The sequence below is a fragment of the Miniopterus schreibersii genome (genome assembly GCF_964146895.1).
Source record: "Miniopterus schreibersii genome assembly, chromosome: 8".
Taxonomy (NCBI): Eukaryota; Metazoa; Chordata; class Mammalia; order Chiroptera; family Miniopteridae; genus Miniopterus; species Miniopterus schreibersii.
In genome coordinates this window covers 43,972,859-43,997,619 of record NC_138109.1, presented here as the reverse complement: position 1 = coordinate 43,997,619, position 24,761 = coordinate 43,972,859, and the positions used below count along the sequence as shown (strand labels likewise).

The window sequence follows — 24,761 nt, the reverse complement described above, 5'->3', positions numbered from 1 at the left end:
ATAGACATCTTCATCCATGCGCCAATGAGGGGCAGGTATTGACTGAAGACAGCGTTAACAGCCAATGGAAAGGTATGTTGGCAAATACACTAACTTTTTCAAAGCTTTACCTTGTGGTAGAGATACTAAATAGATTTCATGATTAAAAGTAAAATGCTTTTCTGGCTTCCCTCATCTAATCATTTTGGTAAGTTCAGCTACTTTTCACTTAATAGTTGAATATATAAATCTAATTTCTTCAGTGTTTTTCCTCCCTCTGAATATTCTCTTTTTAGCTCTCCTGGTAAAAGACATTTCAGTCCTAGTTTAAATAAGCAATTATATTAGCGATACATGTGTAATCATCTTCAAGATTAAAAATAATTTCTGTTTTTAATGAAAACAAGATTTGTCTCCCCCTCTTTATAACTGCTTCCCAAGATGGTACTCCAAGGTCAGGCCCAGAAACAACCAGAATTGTTTGATGTCTGTATAATTACAGTTCCAATTAACTGGGACACATATATTTTCTAGGTTTCAATGAGCAAAACAGCATGATATAAATATTGGTACTCTTACTGACTTTGATTATTCCTTCTCAAAATACACTTATAATTTTGAAATTATTATATTTGCTTAGGGGACATGTGTGGTCTGGAAGGCTAGAATAATGGTAAGAGAGCTTTTGTGACAATGTATTAGAAGCCATGTAAATAGTTAAAAAAAAAAAAAGTCCACTAATGCCTATTAGGCTTGCAAAATCTGCAGCAATTCTGCTAATTTTCCGTGCTTATGTCTTCCCCCTCTGCTTCTTCCCACTCCCCTCCATTGTGTCTTACTGATTGACCCACCAGACAGAGACAGCTCCTCAGCAGGAAGATTCCAATGAAAATCAAAGACCAAGAGGTAGAATCTCTTGGAGCCATCATGAATTCCACTCTTATTGTTGTTGATTTCTCTTTTTTTAAAGGCACACCTTTAACTTTTTTTTGGTTTTTGTTTTCATGAACGTAAACCAGATTCTTATTTCAGGCAGCAAAACCAGTTACTCCAAAATAAGTCAATACTAAACAGTCAATGTATTATTGGTTTTGGTCACCCATGGAATCCACGCCCCCCACGCCCCAGGTGCTTAGTGATTTTTTTATTTAGTCAACCGAGAACAATGCCTCTTCTCATTATTACCTGCCTTTTTTCAGTCTGCAGCACGACAGTGCAATTGACCATGAGGTGCTCGGGCAATCAGATTTCTTTTCCAGTTGGTCAGAGATCCCTTTTCTCATTTTCTCATTTCTGAACTGCAGAGCGGAAGGATTAAAGCATTGGCCAAGACAATGCTGTCACATCAGGAGGGGTGGAGGTGTTCGCTAGGATCATGGTCCTCTTAGCTTTGTGCCTCAGAAGCATCTCCTGAAGCCTGGGGGTGGATGTGGAAACCTGACATAAGAAAAAAGACTTGGGAGGGTCTATGTCTGGCTCTTCTCCCACCTCTACCATAAAAGATTAAATGAAACTGATGGAATGATTTGAGCTGCTTCATTGCCACCAAACTACACCCTTGAGTTTGTTTTTCCTTTAAGTGGTCTCGGGAGGCCAGTGAGGGCCTCTGTCTTGATTAATGATGATCATCCTCTAATAGCAGCTGGATATGGTGGTTCGGTGCAAGTTTTCGACAAAGAAAATTAGGCTCTGAAAAACATTTCTCGTCAGAAACTGTAAATATATTAAAATGCATTTAAAAGTTACTCCTGGGAAACATATTAAATAGGCCAATCATTTAATCATTTGTTAAATGTCAAACTCTATAAAATCATGGTATAATGTCACCCTGACATAAAGCAACATCAAAATTAGTGCATCATCTATAAAGTGAAGTATCATTTGCCTTCAAGTGACAAATTCTACTGCCAAAAAATACCATTATACTTCTAATAAGTGACATTCATTTTAATAGATCCTACAAAAATACAATATTTTCAGTGTCCCCATAAAACATTTAACTTACAAATATTACTCTCAGAGCTTCAGTGACATCATTATGGGATACTACTGTGAAAATACTAAAAGAGGACTTGAAATACTAGCATGTAAAGTAAATTTATTATATATATATTAAAAAGAGCTATATGGAAATATGAGAGAGAATTCATACAACCAACTCTGGGAAATTATTCTGAGATTTCAAATTAATGACGAATATATAAAAGAAATGTGTTTAAAGGATTATAAAATGAATTGATCATTGATTGGGGAAAACAGTTCTGATGTAAAAATAACTAAGTCTATATTAACTATGCTTGTATTTCTCTCCAGTCGGACAAAATTCAGGATTTTATATACTTTGAAACTTTTCTGAAACAAAAGTATTTTCTCTATTTTTGTCCACAAAAACAGGCACTAAAATTAATAGTACAGGTAGACTATAGCTCTGAGAAATTATATTTGAAGTTTCATATTTAAATACCAAAGTTTTTAAATCTCCCACCATAACTTTCTAATAGCAGTATTTCTTAATGATAAATTTTATCAATCCCCAAGACTCATTTCAAGTTATTTAAAAGTAGCAAATTAGATAAAGCAACACACAAATAAATTCCACATTTACAAGTAAAGAAATCACAGGGGCTACAGTTTATAATCAATATAAACTTGAAAGAAATAAAGCAATACCTTTCCTGCCACCCATCATCCACTGCTTAAATCTGCGGTGAAAAGATTGACCTATAATGACCATTAGTCTGTTGTTTTAACTCTGCAACTGCTGTAATTAGCTAAAGGCATCGAATAAATTAGTTTGTCCTATTTTTATTCAGGCCCTAGAGATAAATGGCTAATTTATGAAATATTTCACTCTGTGTTATGAGAATTTAGCAAATTAATATGGAACCAAATAGAAACACTTTATACCATATGTACAGTTACTTCCATAAGGCATTATCATGTAATTTTTATTGAAAAAGATTCCATATAGTAAAGTCTTATTTTAAGATATATTTTCCTTCTCAATCCGAGATGTTTAGTTTATGAAAATATTGTTTTGCTCTATACTCTTTTTTTGTGTATATGCCAACATAGATCTTGTGCTAGAAATATTTTATGGGAATCACAATTCTTTATATTTGTATTTTCTATATAAAGGCATATACAACATTGAGGCAGTGTTTCTGATGGAGAGCAGAATTTGTAAAGAGCTTGTGTGTGCTTCCGTGCTTCCGAAATCATATGAAATCCACTTTGAGAAGAAACTTATTTGGTTAAAAATAAAACAAAAACCAAAAACAAAACTGCACCAATGCACAGCCAGAGGCTGACAATTAAAACTAATACATAACCACATGAACATCATATTTATATAGTTAACATTTGTAAGGATGATCAGTGCTAACATATAGTATTATACATTTGGCACTAATGTTTGCCATTGGTCCAGCAATTGGCAAAATTTGTCTCTATGTATAAATTTATCTTTGAACATTAGGTCTGGCTAGACGTTATCTTCACTATTTATAAAAAATATTTAGACAGTAAGCTCACGTTGAATAACTAGGTCTACTGTGTTCTGGAAACTCTTCAGTAGTAATACAGCTTTTTCATGTTCCATATGTACAAAACTATGTCCATTTGCCTGTAAACATGCAAATAAAAACAGGGCAATCAATGTAAGACACTTATCACTTTATCATGATTTCTAATCATAAGATTCAAGGGAGCATCAAGCAACCAAAAGTTACCAGTTCCATAAAAATTCACAATAGAATTGCAACTATGGAATGAACGAATTAATTTCACCCAGCTTCAACTCAATTTATTACTTCAACAAATATTTATCAAGTACCTAGTATGTCCTACCTGGGGCTGTCCTGGCGTAGTCTTAGCCTCTGCTAATTACAGAGATGCACCGGTGAGAAACAGGTGCACTTGAAATACGGTCATTCAGTTTTGTTGTTTTGATTTGTTTTGTTTCACAGGAACTTAGCTGAGATGGTTCTGAGTGTCCCCGGGACTACTGCCTTCTTGTTATAAATCACTGATACAAACCCATCAGCATGGTCAAATATTTCAGTCACACAAAGCATGACTGGACACGTACAGTAGAGTTAGATTTTATTTTGACTCACTTGAAAGTTCTTAGCTTGCACATTTTAAAAGATATCATTTTTATTCCCCCCATTGTTAACTGTAAATATATTCTTTATCTACACCAGTGCTTCTTAATCCCATCCAAATAGCTCTGAGATCCATCCCTCAGGGTTAAAACACTGACGTTAGTGACCGTGGACGTGCCCACCGTCTCCTAGGCAAGAATCCTCAATCTATGCAATCAAAATTCATTTTAAGCATAATTAGCTTAAGGTTACAATTTCAGGATTCAAACTGGCTATTATTTGATATTTATGTCACAAAATGGATGTCCTTCCCTGTAGTGAGTGCTCATGGGTCTTTGGTTTTCTCTACATTAAATTGCAGATTTTCTTTACTGGAATGATTTTTATTATTAGTAGAGACATGGATCTCATAAAGCTTTGCTGTCATGAAGGCCAAAATAAAGCACAACCCTCCTGAAACTTGGAAGCTTAGTGACTGGCAGTTACGTAACTGTTTTCTTTGCGGCCTGAGACTCAGTTGATTCCGAAGGGTCCACCCAACTGGCTGCTTGGCACAGCCCAGGTAACAGAGCCAGTTAATTGGTTCACGTTTTCAATTTTAAATGGACCGATACTAATTTGGGGCACATTGCCATTGTAGTTTTATTTTTTTAATGCTTGCTTAAAATATGCTTATTTCAAAATAACCACTCAAGGTATTTCACTGTCTTTGGGTTTTTTGAATTTAAAACAGCAGGACACTTCTAGCAACACTGTATAATCTTTATAACTTAGGTGACAGTTGTCTGCTTAATTATATTTTATCACTAGTTCACTAAATTTGTTGGCTAATGACATGATAAAGAAGGTCCTAAAATATTGATTTTTTTAAAAACCATAGTACATCTACGAATAAGGAAAATACTAGGAAAGAAAAACGTAAACTCATGGAAAAATGTGTACAAATTTATTTCAAGTGAAAGAATCTCTTTTTCTCTATTGATGTTATTTAATAACATTTACTTAATGAAAATGCCTATCAAAGTTGGCACTGGCTGTTTCCGTGGCCAGAAATAGTAGCTGAGTAAAATTTTGGGTGATTTCAAAGCCCAAATTTCTTGCTTTAAGTTATGGTAAAAAACAGACAACATGTGATGTTGTTTTGATCAGAAGGTGACGTGGATCAGAGAGCAGCATATGGTACATTCTGCTTTTTACTTTCATCCTTCTTCCGACATCAGGAAAGTAGCAAACTTGGGTGAAATATAGTATGTTTATCCCACTATACTTTTGAAGTTATACAACTACCTTAATGCCTTCAAGCTGACCAAAAGTCATGCCTTAATTTTGAAATTTAACTTTAATAATGGAATTCTTAAATGTCAAATCTTGAAAATAACTTTGTGAGTGCTCAAATTTCTCTAGCTGTAGACTCAAAACCTAGAATTGCAATGAACTCAAAGCCCACTGAGAACTTCCAGGAACCTGTTCAAAATTTGAATATCTCAGTGTTCTGGGGATAAAGAATGCTCTAGTGTTTGGAGGCCATGAGTGGTCCATGGTCCATCCTCATATCTGAGGAACTACTAGTTGCAAAATAATAGCGCTGTTAAGGGCGTAAGTGGTACAAAACCCAGACAGCCAATTAATTATGGCTGCTAATTTTGAATGACACGTTTATAAAAAGATCTTCAAAGAAGGATGGTGCATGTCCACCATGTTGAAGTTTTCATTTTTTTCAATAAAAAATATCTGTTGCATGCTGACTGCGCCCAAAGCATTGTACCAGGCACTGGGGATAGAAAGTAAGATGGATGAAACTGGGAGGCTCCCATCAGAAGTGACCTTCCAGAAGGGGAAACAGCTATGGACATAACTAAGAATAATGCAGAAAATGCATTATAACATGTAGTAAGCATTCAGCAAGTGTATGCTGAATTAAATTAGCATCAGAACAGATAAAGTACTAGGGTCGTTCAGCAGAAGGAAAAGAAGAGGGAAAATTTCAAAGGAAGCTGCTTCTCTGAGGCATTTACCAAGAGTGTCTTGGTATTCACACCAGGCAAGTGTCATTAGCAAGAGATCACAGGTCCTTGTCTCAAGCCTGGAGTCTCCTCCAGCCCCGAACAGAACAATTGGCTCTTTCAAGTAAATTCTGCAATAGCCCATTAAGGGAAAAGAGTTTTAAGATGATCCATGTATGGAACCATTTTTGTGAGAATTAAAAAATAAAAATACCTACGAATTTAGACTCTAAGCTTTAGCATAAGAAGCAACCATAAAAATAAGCTAATGTGGAGATAGGGTTAGCTCATAGATCTTTTTCCTCAAAAGGAAGAGAGAAAGCCCAATATGTAAAACATTTAAACAGAACTTGTTTGGCGAGATAGAGCGAGAGGATGAGAAAGCCAGGGAGAGAGGGGAGAGTTGGAGTGGGGGTTGTGCCCAGAGATCAGTTTGCTTGCCACCACCTTCCAAACCCATGTTTTTTATTATTATTTCTCTCAATACATCACTGAAATAATAATAGTTTGTTAATCCTCATGATTATGAGGGTATTTTTCCATTGATTTTTAGAGAGAATGGAAGGGAGGAAGAGGGGGGAGATAAAAAGAGAGAGAAACATCGATGTGAGAGAAGACACATCAATTGGTTGCCTCTGGCACATGCCTGGACTGGGGCTGGGGATCAAACCTACAACCCAGGTATGCGCCCTTGACCAGAAATCAAACCCACGCCCCTCTAACCACTGAGCCACTCAGGGCAGGGCTCATTCTTACAGTTTTAACTCTAGCTTGATTGAGTTGGAGCCATTTGTGAGCCTTCTCGCTCAAAAGTAGAATATCTGCTAGGGCAGTGCCAGGAGACTTGAGAGGAAATACATTAAAACGGAGAAACCTTTTAGGGTAGAATCTATAAATTTGGCACCTGATTGAGCAAGGGATGCCCTTCACAGGAAATGGAAACCCTGGCGAACAGCAAAGCTTAGTTGGGAAGACAATGGAGTTTGCAGTGCTGGGAAAGCATGCAACGGAAATGTTGATCGTACATTTAGAAATAAGAGATTGGAGTTCAGGAAGGAGGTCAGAGTGGCAGCATTAGCAACAGAGGTTGTATTGCAGCTTGGTATTACCCACAGGAAATGCTCAGAGATTTATCAGAAAATAAGTTGAAAGGGAGCATGTGAATGAAGGGAAATCTGACTAGGGGAGCAGGATATGGTTGCAGGCAGCTCTGGACGTGTAGAGCAGAACTGAAAGATAGTGTTTGCTGTAGACCTGGGCAGCTGGGAAAATCTGTCTGCAGTGAGGGAGGGAAAGGTGAAGCAGGTCCCAATCCTTCCTAAGGATGGCAGAAAGCTGGCTCTAGCCTGATGGCCAAACTAAAGGACAGGGATTCTCATGGGGACCAATACACTGAGGGGAGGGAACAGGAAACTTGGTTTCCAAGAAATCCAGGCAGGAGGAGAGCAGGGAAGAGTCATCCTGAAGGGGATCATGGTAGAGGGCTCATAAGATAGCAGGAAATCCTAGAGAATCAAGTACTTCCTAGTGGCCCCAATTAAGCCCAACTTCCTATAGCACAGGGGAGAGGGCAGGGAAAAGGCATAGCCAGGTTAACTCAGGCCTTGAATCTGTGTTTGTTTCCAATGAACCAGGCTTCAAGTTCAGTTTCTGATTCAAGGTTAGGGAGACCCTTTGTATAACTTAGCGTTTAGTATAACTTTAAAGTGTCAGATTTTAGTTTTCATGCTTTGTAAGTACAAACGAGAATTGGAAACACAAACATAGAGCTCATTTCTCAGAAGGAAATATACAGATTGATAAATTAGATCACTGAGTTAAATAAACTTGGGGACTCTGTAATTCTAGTTCCCCTAAATGTTTTGGATCTAAACCATAGCTTTGGTGAACCTCAAGAGGCCTATTTAAAAGATGGCAACTAGCGACTGCCTGGGAATGGCTTCAAAATAACAGAACGACTCAGAAAGATCAGAAAGCATGCCATTTTAGAAAGTTATTAAATGAATTAATATATATCAAATGTGTAAGACAGGGCGTGACACCCTATACCCGATCAATCAATAAATGTAAGCTCATACTATTAATATTTCTCCACTATTACTTTCTTGAAATTAAGAAATATAATTTTCATTAAGCCTTGAGAATAGGACAAAATGCCAGAGGAAAGAACTTTTGTTTTTTGTTTAGTCAAGCCTAACTTTTTAAAAAGATGAAAATATAAAGATCAGAGAGGTTATGTAAAATATCCAAGCACACACAGCTAATGTCTAGGTGGGAATTTACATTACAGGAGTCAACGATCTGTATCTTGACACAACTTATTTCACTTGGTGTTGTGAGACTGTAAGAACTGTAACAAATGTTCATTAAATGAATTCACTTTTTAATATTAAGTCAGCTATTTCTTGATATGGAACATTATGTTAGGCTTGATGCCAGGGTGGGCAATGACAGAGGGAGTTCGATGAGGGGTTTGAGTGGAAGAAGATAGCATCTCAGTTCTAGAGAACCTTCCTCCACTCTTAAGACAGAAGAGTGAAGTGAATTTATATTGTTGTTGAAATGAATATGGCTATCTGGCTTACATCTTGAGAACTTACCGCAGGGAATCAGAGAATTATGTTACTGCATTTGTGTGGGGCTTTTCCAATTAAAATGAAGACCAGAAGAATCACAGTATTTCAACCAGTGAGGTTTTGTGGTTGTTTCATGTGTGTGTGAATAGAAGAGCTGAGGAAATAAAGGCTGGTACAGGTAATATTAATCCAAGGCAGCATAAATCCAATTATGCTTTGGGGGGGAAAATGCATATACTTCACATTTATGCATTTGATATTTTAAATATGTGCATTATATTAATGCAACAGATGAGTTGGAGAATACATGCTAAATTAATAAAATCTTAAAATATATTGCCACATTTGACTATATACATGTTTTATGTAAACACAGTCCATTATGGATTATAATAGAATGTGTGCAATTTTGAGGAAATTGCAAGTAATGAACAATGGAAAATAAATGAGTGGCTTATTAAGTAGAAATGAAGTTAATAAGAAAACAATGTAGGAAAGGAAATGTATTCTGACAATTTTACCCTTCAAAACATGTAATGGGTGGGTTTCTGGCTTTAGCTGGTTTAGAATGTAAAGGAACATTTTACTGCAATCTTCATTATTTCTAGAAGATATCCTTCCTTATTTTAATTCCACTTGAAATCTTGCCACAAAATGTTCCTTTAATTGCCCCTTTCCATAATTTAGACATGAAAAGACTGAGGGTTAATGAAAATAACATTTGTTATTCCAATGAAAAGTGGAGCTTTGCAGCTACAGCTCATCAGTTTACTGTAAAACACACTTAGTTTCTAGGTTGCATCCTCCTGGTCTTTCCTGGATTTATCTTTGATTTTCTTCTGGTAAATGTTTTGTTAAGTGAATAAATTAGGGATGTTTATTTATACTGCAGATATTCTCCAGACGATGCTGTAAGTCTCCTAGGAATTCTGTTGTATTCTCATTATTTGAAGCTCTATTAAAAATGAGTCTGTGAGAAAGCTTGGCCACTGCGTTGGTGAGATTATCCAATACGGACAGCGTGGCTCTTTTTAGAATCCAAAAAAGGTACATGGATTAGATTGGAGACATGGACACGTGAGTTTTGTTTGGTTTAAACTCACACTCAAGGGACAAACATATAAAGCGCCAGTGCACATATATTTGGTACGTTAGATATACGTTAATACATTAATCACTTGCACTTCGAATGCCTATAGCTCTTGAGATAGGAACAGCTGAAAACACAGCAACCAAACTAGAGCTATAAGGGCAAGCTTTCACGTTGTCTACTCCTGACAGCCAGCCATTATCAGAAACATTGGGAATCTTAGATAATTAAAATTATGTTTTACAGTAACTACCTGGAATTAATTCCCATCTCAGAATTTTAATCTAGCAGAATACTCATTAAGTATTGGGATATATTTAGGGCTGAGCATACTGCATAATCAATACTACACTGATTCTATGCCAAGTCATTTAAAAATTTTTCCTTTCTATCAAAAATCTGAACTATAGGCCTTAAAGTCTTAGAGAGTTCACATGAAAAAATTTATAGTGCACTTTTTAAATATGAGAAAGTTTGAAGTTTTAGTGGCTTTTACTGTAGCATTAAAAATATCTTCATAGAATAAAACACATAAAAGAATTTCTCTTCTGTCTTAAGTGCACACATGTACTATAGTGCGAATGTTTCATGAATTCGGGCTCAAAAAGGATATATCGAGATAGCATAGACTCAGCTGAAGACTTTGGAACTATCTGTTTAGAAATTCAGATGTAGAACTGATAATAAATGAAGATATTTACTTGTTTCCCTGTTCTGATTTTAGAATGCCTGGTTTCTTCTTATCAAACATGTTGAACGGACATCTCTAACGAATGAATTCCCTACCTTGGTTTGCAAAGCAGTTCCCTATTCCTTCCATGCTCAGAGAGCTCCACAGTTCCCAGTGTCCCTTGCCACACAGGTCTGTCCTCTCCCACTCAAGCCCTGAGTCACTGGATGAGATGAGAGCAGGAGGGGCAGCATCTTGGATTTTTGCTTATGAGTGTCCCCCTCTGGGCATTTCAAGAAACACCCTCTTACGTTAATCAGTTCATTCTCCTAACATTGCTACAATACCTATTAGTTACATCACAAAATCAAGTACTCTATTCATTTTCTAATAGGACTGCATGCATTAATCACGCCTCCCTGGTATGAGCTCCCTGAGGGCACACAAGTTCCCCTTGTAAGGCACTAACCAGGACTGCAGTGGACTGTCAGTGGCTGTGGAACAGAGCAGTAATAACAGGCCTGGTGGCCATCAAACTCCACGATTCTGGCCTTGATATGATGCTCTGAGCCCAACAACCTACCAAGAACTAACTGCAATGTGATAGACCTATTTGTTGAGCGTGGTTTCTTGAATTGTCTATGTGAATTGTAGGGCCAAGGTTTTTGAAGACTAGAAAAAAAGGGAACTATCTGGTTTGTTTGAATTATAGTCTCTTTGATTATCCTATTTTGGTATCTTACAGGTATAGCAACAGACAAGAATACATTTTGGATTACAAATTCTAAAACTCTTAAAATTATGGCAAGGTAGAAGAGACTATGCAATTATATTCATTTGGGTAATGTAATTATTTACCTTATATTTGAAAATATCTGTTTTGATGACTGGTAATATCTAGATGCCACTAATTATCTATAAGTGATTTGAGATCTCTTCTCCTGCCATAGTCAAGCCCTTGTCTGGGAAAAGGGGAGCAGGTAAATGAACAGGATAGGGGTTCACCGCTGTGATGTAACAGTATACAGTATGCTTCCGAGAGAGCTTTAGGCTATAACTATGAATTATGTTAACTATCAAGTATAATATATTCTTTTTTTTTACAGTCTATTAATCTCTTCAACAGAGTAACTATAATTAATGGATTTTCAATGTTTAAGTATATTTTGAATAATTGTAAAATGTGTAATGAATTAGACTGAACGTTTTAGCATGAGAAAGAACATTTAGAAAAAAGAAACTATGATGTTAAACCAACATAACTGCTACTTCAAAAGTGGTCAGACTTTAGCAAATTCCCATGGTTCAATCTAATAACATTTTTTATGATCCACGTGCTTTCGCTTGTTCTCTCTCCCCCTGATGTAACCCACTTCTACAGAAAGTAAGGCTATGAGGGGTCAACTCTCCTAGCACAGGCTCTTTCCTTCTGCCCTGTTGTCTTAAAGCAAAATGACTTACGAAACACAGGAAGTCATTTGAACATGTTCATTATTTATAGAGTGTGTATTCTGGGAAGATGAATAGTAAAATGACAGAAAAATCATGTGAGTATGTTTTATTAACCCAAAGTGTTTTAATTAACATTATCCCTTAATGCACACACTTTCACGTAATTCAAGTAACATGCTCATAATACCAGAGCAGAATAAAAAGAAAGTAGTGGGTAAAAAGAGTTACAGAAAAAGAAAGAGATAATTCTTATCTAATAAATTCTGAGTTTAGGGGAGGTTTGGGAAAAGTATATCTCTTTTGCTATTTCATATCCCTTTTGTTATTTGCTATGGGGTTAGATGAAACCCAATAACTGCGATCACTTAGGGGGCTCATTCATTGTTTTTTGTTTGTTTTGTTTTCCCTTTTAGTTTGATTTTCCAGGGTGTACATTGTCATCAATGCTTGTAAATAAATTCTCTCCAGTAAAGACATGCTCTAGTGATCTTGTAAATGACAGGCAAGTCAACGATATAAATCCATTCTTTCCCAGCGTCCTTTAAACTAAGAGCCAATAGTATTATGAACAGAAAAAAACATACTTTTCCCTCTTAGCAAGTGATTTTGGCATTTATTTCAGTTTAGAATTAGCCATTCTTATTTCTTTGAGAAAGTATCATTGGCCACTTGTTCTTTTCAATTAGTACAAATGAAACTGTAAATATAGTACTTTATTTGATTAAGGTCTATGTGCATTTTTCTTTTACTGAAAATGGACTTTGATTTTATTGTACTAGATGCAAATGAGTTCTACAGCAAAAAATAAAAATGTTACATCCTTGATAGTCATTTGTGAAGAGAAGGCACATCTCAATGCAGTTCTTCTACAGTATTTTTGGTTTTCAACTGATTGGACTCATAATTCTGTCCTACTTCTGGCACCAGGACTTCATTCTTCTGAGCACTTTGCTGTTGCTGTATATCTCTCAGGACTAGAAATACTCAATTCCCAGTGTCCCCACATATAACTCTTCTAGAATTTCATAGTCAGAAAAGAGGGCTCTAACCCTGCAGCTAGAGAGGAACTTAATTCTTTCTCATTTCCCTTCTGCAGGATATCTCTCTCTCTCCATCTCAGTCTCCATTTCTATCTCTATTTCTATTGTAGATAAATGTACCATATCTTTATCTATTTGTATATATTTCTTTTCTGAATCTGAAGAGAAAATTCTTCTTTTGCTACCTCTGTCATGGATGAAGGCAACTCCCCAAACTTGTCTCAAGCTATTGAAAGCTACTCCACCCAGCCTGGCATTCTAATAGGTCAGAGATCTCAGATTCACCAGCTACAGGTTTTTCAGCCTCTGGAATTCAAAATAATTTCTCCGAAATTCAGTAGAGAAGAAAACCAGCCATTTCCTTTGCTAAACAGCATTTACCGAGTGTTACGGAGTTATGTTGTTAGTTTATTCTTGGCCATTTTTCATGGAAATTGATAAAATTATTGAACTTAATTTTTTGAGCTAGAAGGACCTCAGATATGTCAGTCATAATTCATTTTGCACATAATGAATGTGAGTCCCATAGACATGATAGAAAATGCTGAAGATCAATGGTCTAGTTAGGAGGTCCAAAATATAGAACTTTCATAATAAAGTGGTAAAGAAAATATTTAGAATAGTTTATGTGTCTTTTTGCTTTCAATGCTTTAACTCAAAAGACCAACTGCTGGTTTGTTCTCCTGCCTGCATGGAATGGACTTGGACCTGTTGATGGTGTTTCTACTGTGAGGCTGCCACAGGCTGAAGCAGCCGAGTCTTGCAGAGAATTATCACTTTTGAAAACTTGAGTTTTCATGTTCTTGATAGTTAAAAATATTCTTGAGAATAAAATATTCCGGCGTGTGCATGTGTGCACACACACATGATTATATAGGGCTTCTACTTTTCTAGGACTTTCTGAGGGATTTCAGTAAATAGGAGATAGAAGATCTCTTCAGATCTGAGTTGACTGGGGCCTTTGTATTTTTGTAACTGTGTTCATAATGCCAGTCTGACTAGATGGTTCCTGTCCCACATGGCCTGTCTTTATAGCATCCCTAAGTCTTCAGTAAATTATGTCAAACCATTTCATAATTGTTCTAAATGGTCAAATATCTGCAGTGTCAGATAGCTCCATGTAGTTATATAGCGGGAAATTTCTGGGGTCATTAAATCAAAATACTGAATCTTAACTAGATGATACTTAAGAGCCTTTCCCTGTGATGCATGCAATGATTAAGCACCTCATCTATGGGAAGTGACTTAAGAGAGAGGGCCAATCAGGCAAAATGGATGAGATTATCCCAGGCATTCACTTAAGTGTTTACTGGAGTGACCCTTTCCTGATATGAAGAGCTTTAAGCTAGAGCATCTTTGTCCATCACACAATATATTTTAAAAAGTCACCTTACATACAGCTAAATTTGTGTTCATACATCTACGTAGGGAGACTAGAGAGATATAACCACGGGTTTCACAGCATTCAAATAGCAATGAGCTTCTTGCTGAGAAATTAAATATGTGCCAGTCCCTTCTCCCTCATCTAAAGTCACATACTTATCCTATTTAGGTACTTCATTTCTCTTACATGTACTTGATAACTATGCATAGATTCTTATATGTATCCATTTTTCTCATATTACCAAGTAGAATCATTCATTGAAACAAAAATATGCAGAACAGCTACCATGTGTCATCTACTGGGAAGTAAGATTTGATCAGACTGAATTGGTTTCTGACCTGTCTCTCACCCCAAAACAATAAAGGCAAATAAGAAATCTAAGGAGGACTTATCATTTAATTCAGGACATTCAACTTAATAACACAGTTACATATTTGTTTCAATGTTGGCACTTTAATATATTGCTTTTGGGCTGTCTTACCTGAAGGATCTTATCACCAGGCTGCAGCAGGTTGGATGCTGGTCCATCAGGCTGAACCCTAGTAACAAAGATACCCTATAAGTCAGAAGTGAGAGGTTAGGATTCTATGATCAAGAACAAGGCCCACTTAAAAACTTTTCATTCATATAGAGTACAGTGAAAAAAGATTAAAAACAGTTTGTACATGTAAACTTTAAAAATTATTATAGTGTTTTAAGTAGGGCATCACTCTCCAAGTCAACGTTAAGAAAAATAACATCTTTATTTGCACAAAAAGCTCACCTTGTTTTTAAAGTGTACTTATGATTTATAAATTAATTTCACTGCACAGTCTTCATTTCCTTCTTAAATCATTTGAAATATGGTACTAACCATATTTTGTACAGCTTCTGAAACTGTCTTGTTATATTTTGCATTGAAAATGTCTTCTATTGGATATATTGTAAATTCAATGTGCACTTTAAAAACCTTACTAGAATTACATATAAGTACTGGTTTACTTTAATGAGTGCTACTTTGTATGTTCTTGAGATTTTTAATATAAAATGCAAATGAACAAATTAAACATAAGAAAAATTCCACGTGCATTTTAAATATAAAGTGTATGTTTACATAGTTACAAAACCTCTGGATTGATTAATTTAGATTATAAAAGAGTCAAATTAAACTTTCCTGAACATATATGTAAAATGAAAACATTCAACTGAATGTCTACCACGTGCTAGGTTTTGATTGGCTGCTAGAGTTATAGAGATATGTGGAATATAATTTCTGACTCCAATGAGCTCACAATATAGTGGAGGAAAAGTCAAGAAAACCACAAATTACAAAACAGTACAACAAGTGTCATGACAGAAGTACAAGAGATTATCAAAGAAGTTTCACCCAGCTTCTCCTTAGTGTATCAGGAGGACACACCTGGCAGCTGAATTATGAAGGACAAATGAAAGGCATCCAAAGGATAAGGGGAGGAGGAGGGTTGCAGGGAAACCACGCGCTGCAGTGCGAGTGCCTGTGACGTTCAGGGAACTGCAAGCAGCGCTATTATGACCGGCGGGTGCCGTGGGAGAAGACGAAGCTAGGAAGCACATTGGGGCCAGATTCAGATGCGCTTTTAATAGACATGCTTATCAGTCTGGGGACCTACGGAAGTATTTGAAGCTTGATGGTGACAAGATCTGAAGAATGAACTGATGAAAGGATACACGAAATGCGTACACCTATTCAGTGGGATATTATTTGGCAGTAGAAAGGAATGATGTTCTGACAATATGCATGAACCTTGGAAACATTATGCCAAGCGAAAGAAGCCGGTCACAAAAGGCCATACGTTATATGATTCCATTTATATGAAATGTCAAGAATAGACAAATGCACAGGAAAGGAAAGCAGGTTTGAGTCTGCCAGAGGCTGGGGAGCAGGGAACTTGGGAGTGAAAACGTGTACAGAGTTTCTACTGAGGTTATAAAAATATCCTGAAATCAGAGAGTAGTAGGGGTTGCACAATTCTGTGAACATGGTGAAAACCACTTAATTGTGCACCTCAAAAGGATGAATTTTATGGTACATGAATTAGATATCAATATAACAGTTATTGTTTTTTAAATTCTTAAGAACTATTAATTGAATAGAAAACAATATTTTAATATTCTTGCCTATTATTTAGAAAATCACCTCATTTGCTGATCCATAAACTTAATAACTCTCACTTATACCCATTACTTTGAGTATTCATGTGTGTGTGTGTGTGTAAGTGGTTTAACAATCAGACCCTAATTAAAATACTTCTATGTGTGTTTTCATTTAGCATTTCAGATCTTTCTGAAATTTATTTATTTAAGGTTTTGAATGATTTTTATGTTTCTGATTTCAATCTCTTTTCCTTCATATTTAAAGATGAAACTACAGATTGCCATCAAAATTCCTAGAAAACTGCATAACATTTAATCTATTAATTCAACTTCCAGAACTTAAGGAAATAACTGGAAAAATATTCAATATACATTTACAATATGTTCATCATCGTCTTAACTGTAAAAATAAAATTATAAACCTCACCTAAATGTCTAATAACAAGGGATTGATTAAATAAGTTATGGTAAATCCACATAATAGACTAACATGTGGTCATTAAAAATGAAGACCTAGATGGCAGATATAGAAGTACACTAGTGCTCGGTGAAACAAGCGGGCTGTAAAACATTGTGTGGGATGGTATGACATACGACAGGGTGGGGCAAAAGGAGGATTACAGTTGTGAGTATGCAAAATACAGTTTATTCTTTTATTATTTATTAATTATATTATTACCCATATGAAAAACTGTAGATCTTCCTTTGCCCTGCCCCTGTGTCTTGGCTGAAGTATGTTTATATTTTTGTGTGGGAAAATATCCACGAAGACAGACTCTTAAACATTAATAGTGGTTGTAGTGGGAGACATCATATATATAATAAATACATAGATTTCCTTTTGCTCCTTTGTGTTTTCTAATTTTTCTACAATGATTGTGCATTACTTACACCACTAAGAAAGTAATTACATATAAGTATACATATACGTGCATATATATTTTTTGATTTTAGGTTAATGTGGCACCGTTAAGAGTGATGCTCAAATAGGTAGTTAACTTTGGTCAATTGTTGTACAAATGGTCAATTCAGAAAGAAAAAGAAAACTGGTTGTTGGAAAGGATGCCAAATAAGGCACAGAGATGAATTCACCAGGCCAATGAATGGCACTGGTGGTGAGAACAAATATAATCCCTACAGCCCTTTTCACACTAGGCATAGAGCTCTCATACGCCACCAATCCTGGAGACTGTATGTGCAACAAGTCCCCCTGGCAGCCTCTGTCTTTGCTATTGGGGTCCCTGTACAATAGACAGAATGACCCGATTGCCCCAAATAAGCCACTACATCTTTGGGTGCTGGAGGTTAAGTTGTTTTAACTCTTATTTTAGGAGCCAAATTCTGTCTACTTAGTTAATTTTGATTGCCTTTCTTCAGCTCAGAGTACAGGAATAATTTTAATAATGATTGTATGAATCCAGACCATCACATCTGCAATGCTGGGAGGAGCTAGGAACACAGCATAACCTGACTGCTGAAAGAATACAAATGTAGTGTCTGTAGCAGGTTTAATTTCATCCACCACAAAGCTCTGCAGGATTCAACTGCTGTCCTAAAGACTTGCTTTGAAGCTCACTCTGATGGTGTCCTGAGTCTTCTAAAACATTTACAGTTTTCTAAAGCTTTAATATTTCTTTTCAATCAATGAACTTTATCAACTAAGAAACTGCTACTGACCACTGGAATAGTTTTCTTTTTTCTATATATATCTCATCAGCCAGCATACTGCCATGTTATTTGAAACAGATAGCAATGAGTTATATGTTTAATAATGGTCTGTGGCATTCATGATTTGTGGAGGCAGAATGTTTCCCAAAACACTGCCTGCAAAGGCCAGTGCCCTGAATTTACGTATTTATGTAAATAAACACTGTGCTATGAAGGAGGCCCAGTAATTCTGAACTGATTTTGTGGTCTCTGCTGTGGTGAATATTGATGAGAAATATGAAAACTTGAACATTGTTTTGAAAAGCTCATTGTAGCAATGTGTCACTCTTTCAATGAATTTATTTTATGCTGAGTCTTCAAAGAATGCTTTGCACTGATGACAGAATTTGGTGAAGAATTATCAGACTATTGGTATTCTGAAAATTAGAACAACTTCTTACTGCTTGGGAAAAAGCCATCTCCTAACTTCCAAATGGCAGTAAACCATCTTGTATGTATCAAAGATCCAAGTCATGGCATCTGATCAATTTTGTAACTCTACAGGCAAGAACCAAAATACGTTCAGTTCCTTGTAACATCTGGTAGAATGCTAAATGTGGGACAAACTACCATGCAGTACGTTCAAAACTAGTGAGACAATCTGTACACCTAAGATGATAGAGAAACCGTCTTGCCCAGGGAAGTAAAATACTTTAGTAACTCTCTTTTCCAATGAGGTGGTAGAACAAATTACCACAAATTTAGTGGCTTAAAACATCACAAACTTATTATCTTACAGTCCTGTAGAATAAAAATCCAACACAACTCTCACTGGTCTAAAACAAATGTAATGGCAGGACTGCAGTATTTTCAAGTATCTAGAGGAGAATCTGTTTCCTTGTCTTTCCCAGCTTTGAGGAAGTGTCCACATTTCTTGGCCCACGGTCCCCATTTTCCATCTTCAAAACCAGCAATTGTTCATCTCTCTGAACATTCCTCTGTAGTCGGATACCCATCTGACTACAGAGAGGAGTCTGTTTTTAAAGACTCATATGATTAGATGGAGCCCATCTGGATAATCCAGAATAATCTCCTCATCTCAAAGTCTTGAACTTAATCTCCTCAGCAAAGTCCCTTTTGCCATGTAATGTAACATATTCACAGGTTCTAGGAATTTGGACGTGGCTGTCTTTGGGGAGGTGCATTTTTTTCCTGCCTGCCACATAATACAAAAAGTAGGTAAGAGCATAACTCTGCAGTTAGACTGTCTGTGTTCATCATTTATAAGTGGGTGACCTTAGGCAAGTTAATTAACTTTTGTGTAGTTCTCCTCATCAGTAAAATGGGTATACTAATGGTATATGTCTCACTCCTTAGATTGAGTAAATATATACCAAATACTTAGAACAGTGGATGGCACTTAAGGTAGGGTCAATAAAAGTTGTTATAATATTGAAAGTCTGGAGTGTGAGCTATAATCCATCATCTTTTTTATCCAGCAAAACTCACATTGAGAGTTTCAGCATCTCCAACTGTACCAGATATATTGTCAGGAAATTCTTCTTTGCTCTCAAGCTGGAGTATACTGAAAGGCCAACACGTGCTATTGCTCCCTTGCATTAACAACAGGTTGAGGATTTGCATCTCTTACTGAGGGAAGGGGGTGTGAAGAGGGCTGAAAAGTCTCCTGTCTCATCTGTGGTTTTCTAGTGGCGGTTCTCAGTGGTAGTGGCTCCAACTTATTCACTCTCAGTAGTGGACAAGGGTCCCAATTAGAGGGCTTCCTGCTGGTTCCTGGTAATTTTCAGGCACTACTTCCTTTGGTAGCTCCAAGTCAGGAGCATCAGCTCTTTATAGTAATGGTTGCTAGAATCTAATTAATGACTTAGGGCATCATTGAGTTTTTTTGTTTTTTTTTTAAATGTAATCTTTATTGATTTCAGAGAGAGAAAGGGAGAGGGAGAGAGAGATAGAAACATCAATGATGATAGAGAATCATCTATTGGCTGCCTCCTGCATGCCCCCAACTGGAGATCGAGCCCAAAACCTGTGCATGTGCCCTGACAAGGAATCGAACCTCGATCCCCTGGATCCTTGGTTGATGCTCAACCGCTGAGCCACGCCTGGTCAGGCACTGAGTCTTTTTTTTTAATGTCTTGTACCTCAGGACCAGCTCTCAGGTTCCTTAGTGACTTGACAACACGTGGTTTTTCCTTAGTGCCACCTCTAGAAGGCATCTCACAACAGAGCAAGATAAACGCTGCAGTTCTTTCTAAGTCTTTGCTCTCCTCAGACACCAGGATCCTGGTGTGCTTGAGACAGACACGAGCCCACGGACTCATGCATCGCAGAGGGACCCGCACTGGTTGGAGCCAAAGTTAATCCAGAGAGGGTGGCCGAATGCTACAAATAGGCATGACCTATTGCCATTTCATATTTCTTCCCATTTTTAAGCTAGTCTTTATGCAAGTCATAAATGGTTTTTCCAAAGGTACCGATAATGAAGCTTTAAAAAGTTTCATACTTTTCACAAGTAATTTTGGAAAAGGGAGGTTTTTCACGGTGTTAAGATCTGACCTTGTCTTGCTGGTTACCTTAGCCTCTACAGCGCTGGACATAAACTTTCAAGTGCTCAGAAAGTTAGTCTACAAGGCCAACACTTAACATTCTAACTTTAGAGGAGAAAGGAACTTTCTGTGGCTTTTTAATGATGAAGGTGAATGACTGTGACAGCCTCAGGTACTGTAAATGGAGACACCAAAATAGAACTTGTCTTAAGGGGACTGCAACTTCAATTTATAAAATACGCTTTTCTTTAAGATTCTGAAAAATCTTGGCTTTAGCTGATGCTAAGAAATTGGCTTCTAGGAAGGCCACATCTCAAATAAAACTTGCATATTATTACAATTACAATTCAAAACACACTGGTTAAATATTATAGAATATAGTATTTCATGCTTTCATATAATTATGAAAGTTCAAAGAGTGTTTCTGGAGGAAAAACTGACTCATGAAAATAACAAACACAGCCACAGATTCAATAGTTTCTGAGGGGAACTTTTTTCTTTTTTTTGCCAAAAATGTGGCATATAATATAATTTTTTTTCATGAATTGAGCAAGGTTAATATGAAACTATGGGCCTGGCCAGGCGTGGCTCAGCGGTTGAGCGTCGACCTAGGATCCAGGCGATCGCGGTTCGATTCCCGGTCAGGGCACATGCCCGGGTTGCGGGCTCGATCAATGACTCTCTCATCATTGATGTTTCTATCTCTCTCTCTCCCTCTCCTTTCCTCTCTCTGAAATCAATAAAGATATATTTAAAAAAAAAAATGAAACTATGGTTTGGGTTATACGAGTAGCACCACATATACAGAGCAGACTGTATTTAATTAGTCCTTGTGACTAATTAGACTTGACACATCAAGGATAAAGGTATTATCAATAGTTTCTTTTCTATGGATCAAAAGTGTGATGACAAAATATTTTAAGATTAATTGCTGAGTGTCAAATCTTAGGCTTTGAACAAGTTGCCACCGTAAAAGCTGAGGAATGTATATGCTGCAAGAGAAGAGATTTGTCCCAGGGCCATTAGGAACGAAAAGAGAGGTGGAGGGAGGAGATAGGGAAGGAAGGGGGGGGAGAAAAAGGGGCATTGGCGGCTGAAAACGATGCTTCAGTGTGTGACTGAAGTTTAGTCTACGGAACGATGAAATGTAAGCTCTATTACAGAAGAACACGAAGGAGAATTGCTTTAGAAGCCGAGCAGATGTGAGCCTCAAAAGACAGAGATACAAACAAAAATCCTCAGGCTGACCAAAGTCCTCCAGACATTTCACAGAAATCTGATGCACACATGTTTAAAGGAATTCCGAACTCTCACAAATTTTAAATAAATAGTAAAATAGAATTACTTGGTTGTATTTGTAACGTATTTATTAATAATGCATTAGAGCAATGAGGAGACTAATAAAACCATAAAAATTACTATGTGATTACAAATGTCTCAGTGGCAATATAATGCAGACGACCCTCACAGAATTAATACATGCGGTTTGCCCTTGGGTCTTGCACCACACGCTTAGGTGACTGTAAAGCCTTATTTAGTTGGGGGGAAAAAGTTTTTTTTTAAAGATACTATTCTTTTGATTTGCTAAAAGTATTAAAAATAAACAGTTTATTCCTTTTTATCTGAGATTCCTGTTAAAATGACAATTTGACTAACTAGAATATTTTTTATAGTTTGAGACTGATCATCATGGGTTATGTTTAGGAGAATTTGAATGTAAAATGAAAATTGTGTTTGGTTTTGGTTACTTTATAATTTTTTTTATTAGCAGCTCCAGTAATCCAAATTATGATTTGATAATTAACCATCTCTGGGCTGTCTGTCTATTGTGGCTGGAAGTAACTTTGCTTCCTGTTTATTTCTTGGTGAAATTCTGGAGTTTAAAAAAAGTTCCTTTCATTTGATTTTTGTATTTTCTTTTAAAAGTAAATGATCACAATCCTTCACACATTGTATGTCCAGATTTCTTGTCTCTTTGGAAAAAAGAAAAGAAATATTCTTTAAAGCCAGTATTTAATATGAGACCTCAACTGGTGGTGGATATTTGGATTGCTGAGTTTTATAAAGCCTGCTGATTCTGTCAGACCAGAGCCCCTGATAGCTTTCCTTCTCAGCTTTCTACACAGCCTAAAATAGTAGAAACTATTAAAAACAGGAGTGGGTAACTGTAGATGGCTGTGGCTTCTCCTTCCTAGCTATTCCTGAAATAGTACCGGTAATCAGCTTTTTATTATTAACCTTCAGGCTTCCTCAAAGCCCTTTCAGTTGCATAATTTTTTGACACTATCTGCACCATTTTAAAATAATGAATTGAAAAATTCAGTAAAACCTTTTTTTTTGATCACTTGTGCTAAAATAAGGCTTTAAAGTAAAAAAATTGTTTTGTTGTAAGCTATATTCCGTCAAATTACTATTATTTTAGATTTAACATGGTTTTATTTAATGGCTAGCACATTGGATCTTATACAGTGATCCTAAACTGTTATTCCTTCTGCGTAATCTAACTCTAGATTTATCTTTCCATATATAACCTGGTTACCTAACCTGTGCACCACTACACATGAACCTTATCTTTATATACATATGTGTGTGTATATGTATACATGCCTTTTTTTTTTTTTTAACAGTAACTCACTCTAAATTCTAATCTATTAGTGTAGCTTTCCAGCATAGTTCTAGGGTCTTGAGGTAACTTGGTGTCTAAGTCCTTCCTGAAAATTGATTCTTATCTGTTTGTGCCTCTCCCCCAACTCATTCAAGTGATCTTAGGGAGGGTTTAAGTTTGAACTTACAGAACTTAAGAGTTCTCATGATTTTCTTCACACAGCCCACGGAGAAAAATGACACAAGAAAAGTGCTTTGCAGTTACTTGGTTTCTTTTTACTTGTCTTAGATTCCTCATATTTATTTTTTAAAATATAGCTTTATTGTTGAAAGTATCACAGATGTCCCCCCTTTTCCCCCTATTGACCCCCTCTACACTGCTCCGGGACCCCTCATATCTATTTTTACATGGCTTTTAAAATTTTTTCATCTAAGGGTGTTCACTCCAAACTCCCCTGCTCCTTCTGACTAATGTATAGTTTTTAAAACCATTTTCTTTAGTTACAAAAGAACAAGGATTTGGTTCAGTTAGTGATTACTATCTCTTAGAGAGACTAGGACTCTGTAGAATATAGCAGTCCTTTTTTTAAAAAATATTTTTATTGATTTGAAAGAGAGGAAAGGAGAGGGAGAGAGATAGAAACATCAATGATGAGAGAGTCATTGATCGGCTGCCTCCTGCACGCCCCCTGCTGGGGATCGAGCCCGCAACCCGGGCATGTGCCCTGACCGGGAATCGAACCACAATCTCCTGGATCATAGGTTGATGCTCAACTGCTGAGCCACAGTGGCCAGGCCAGCAGTCTTTTTAAAAAAGAAACAAATTAATCAGAAAAATTACAAGGATTTAAAAGCAGATTTAAATGGGTCTCACTGCAAAAACAATCTAAGACAGTCTGTACTGAAGCATCAGTTGCTTTGGCGATCCCTCAGTTTGAGGCCATGGTTGAAGCCTCAGGCTCGAGGGCAGTACTTCTCATAGATGGAAGCAAATCAGAATCTCTGGTACTAAAGTACTTTTAGCTTGAAAGATGAAAAAAAAATCTATTGTTTTTATAATGCTGTTATGGACACGATTGGTGACCTGCCCAGATTCCCTCTATCAGACTGGTGCTCTCATCCTGCAGGTGCGGCCCACAGCTCACATCTGACACCTCTCTTGAAAATTACCCTCAGCGTGGAGTCTCCTTAGTGGGAAATGCTTGGAAGGTTACACCCTCCTGCGGGGAGTGGCTTGCAGCCAAGGACTGACTGATAACAGGGTACAAAAGGTGAGAAAACTGTAGTAACATCGTGCTCCAGAGCAGCCTGAACAATCAGCCTTCCCGTAACCCACACCTCTGCTTAGCCTCTTCCTCTGCCCTCTTACCTCCCTCAGTCCCTCAGAGCTTTCACCTGAGAGCCATTTCAATTAAGCACTTGCACAAAAAATTCCCTTCTAGGGGAAGTGACTTTAGACAAATACAAACTATAAAAATGAAAGCTCTGCTTATCTTCTTGCCTGGTAGAAATATGTAGATTCTATATTTTG

The 24,761-nt window shown here is 36.8% G+C and overlaps 1 protein-coding gene across 1 annotated transcript in view; it reads right to left on the bottom strand.

Annotated features, from left to right (window-relative positions):
• Window positions 1-982: 982 nt before the first annotated feature.
• Window positions 983-24,761, bottom strand: part of LRRC7 (leucine rich repeat containing 7) — a 396,137-nt gene continuing 372,358 nt past the window's right edge. The window contains exons 25-26 of the mRNA XM_081144600.1: window positions 14,782-14,856; window positions 983-3,604 (exon numbers count right to left, since the gene is read on the bottom strand). Of these exons, the coding sequence (XP_081000726.1) occupies window positions 3,497-3,604; window positions 14,782-14,856 (183 nt within the window). The 3' untranslated portion in view covers window positions 983-3,496. The remainder of the gene's footprint in view (window positions 3,605-14,781; window positions 14,857-24,761) is intronic.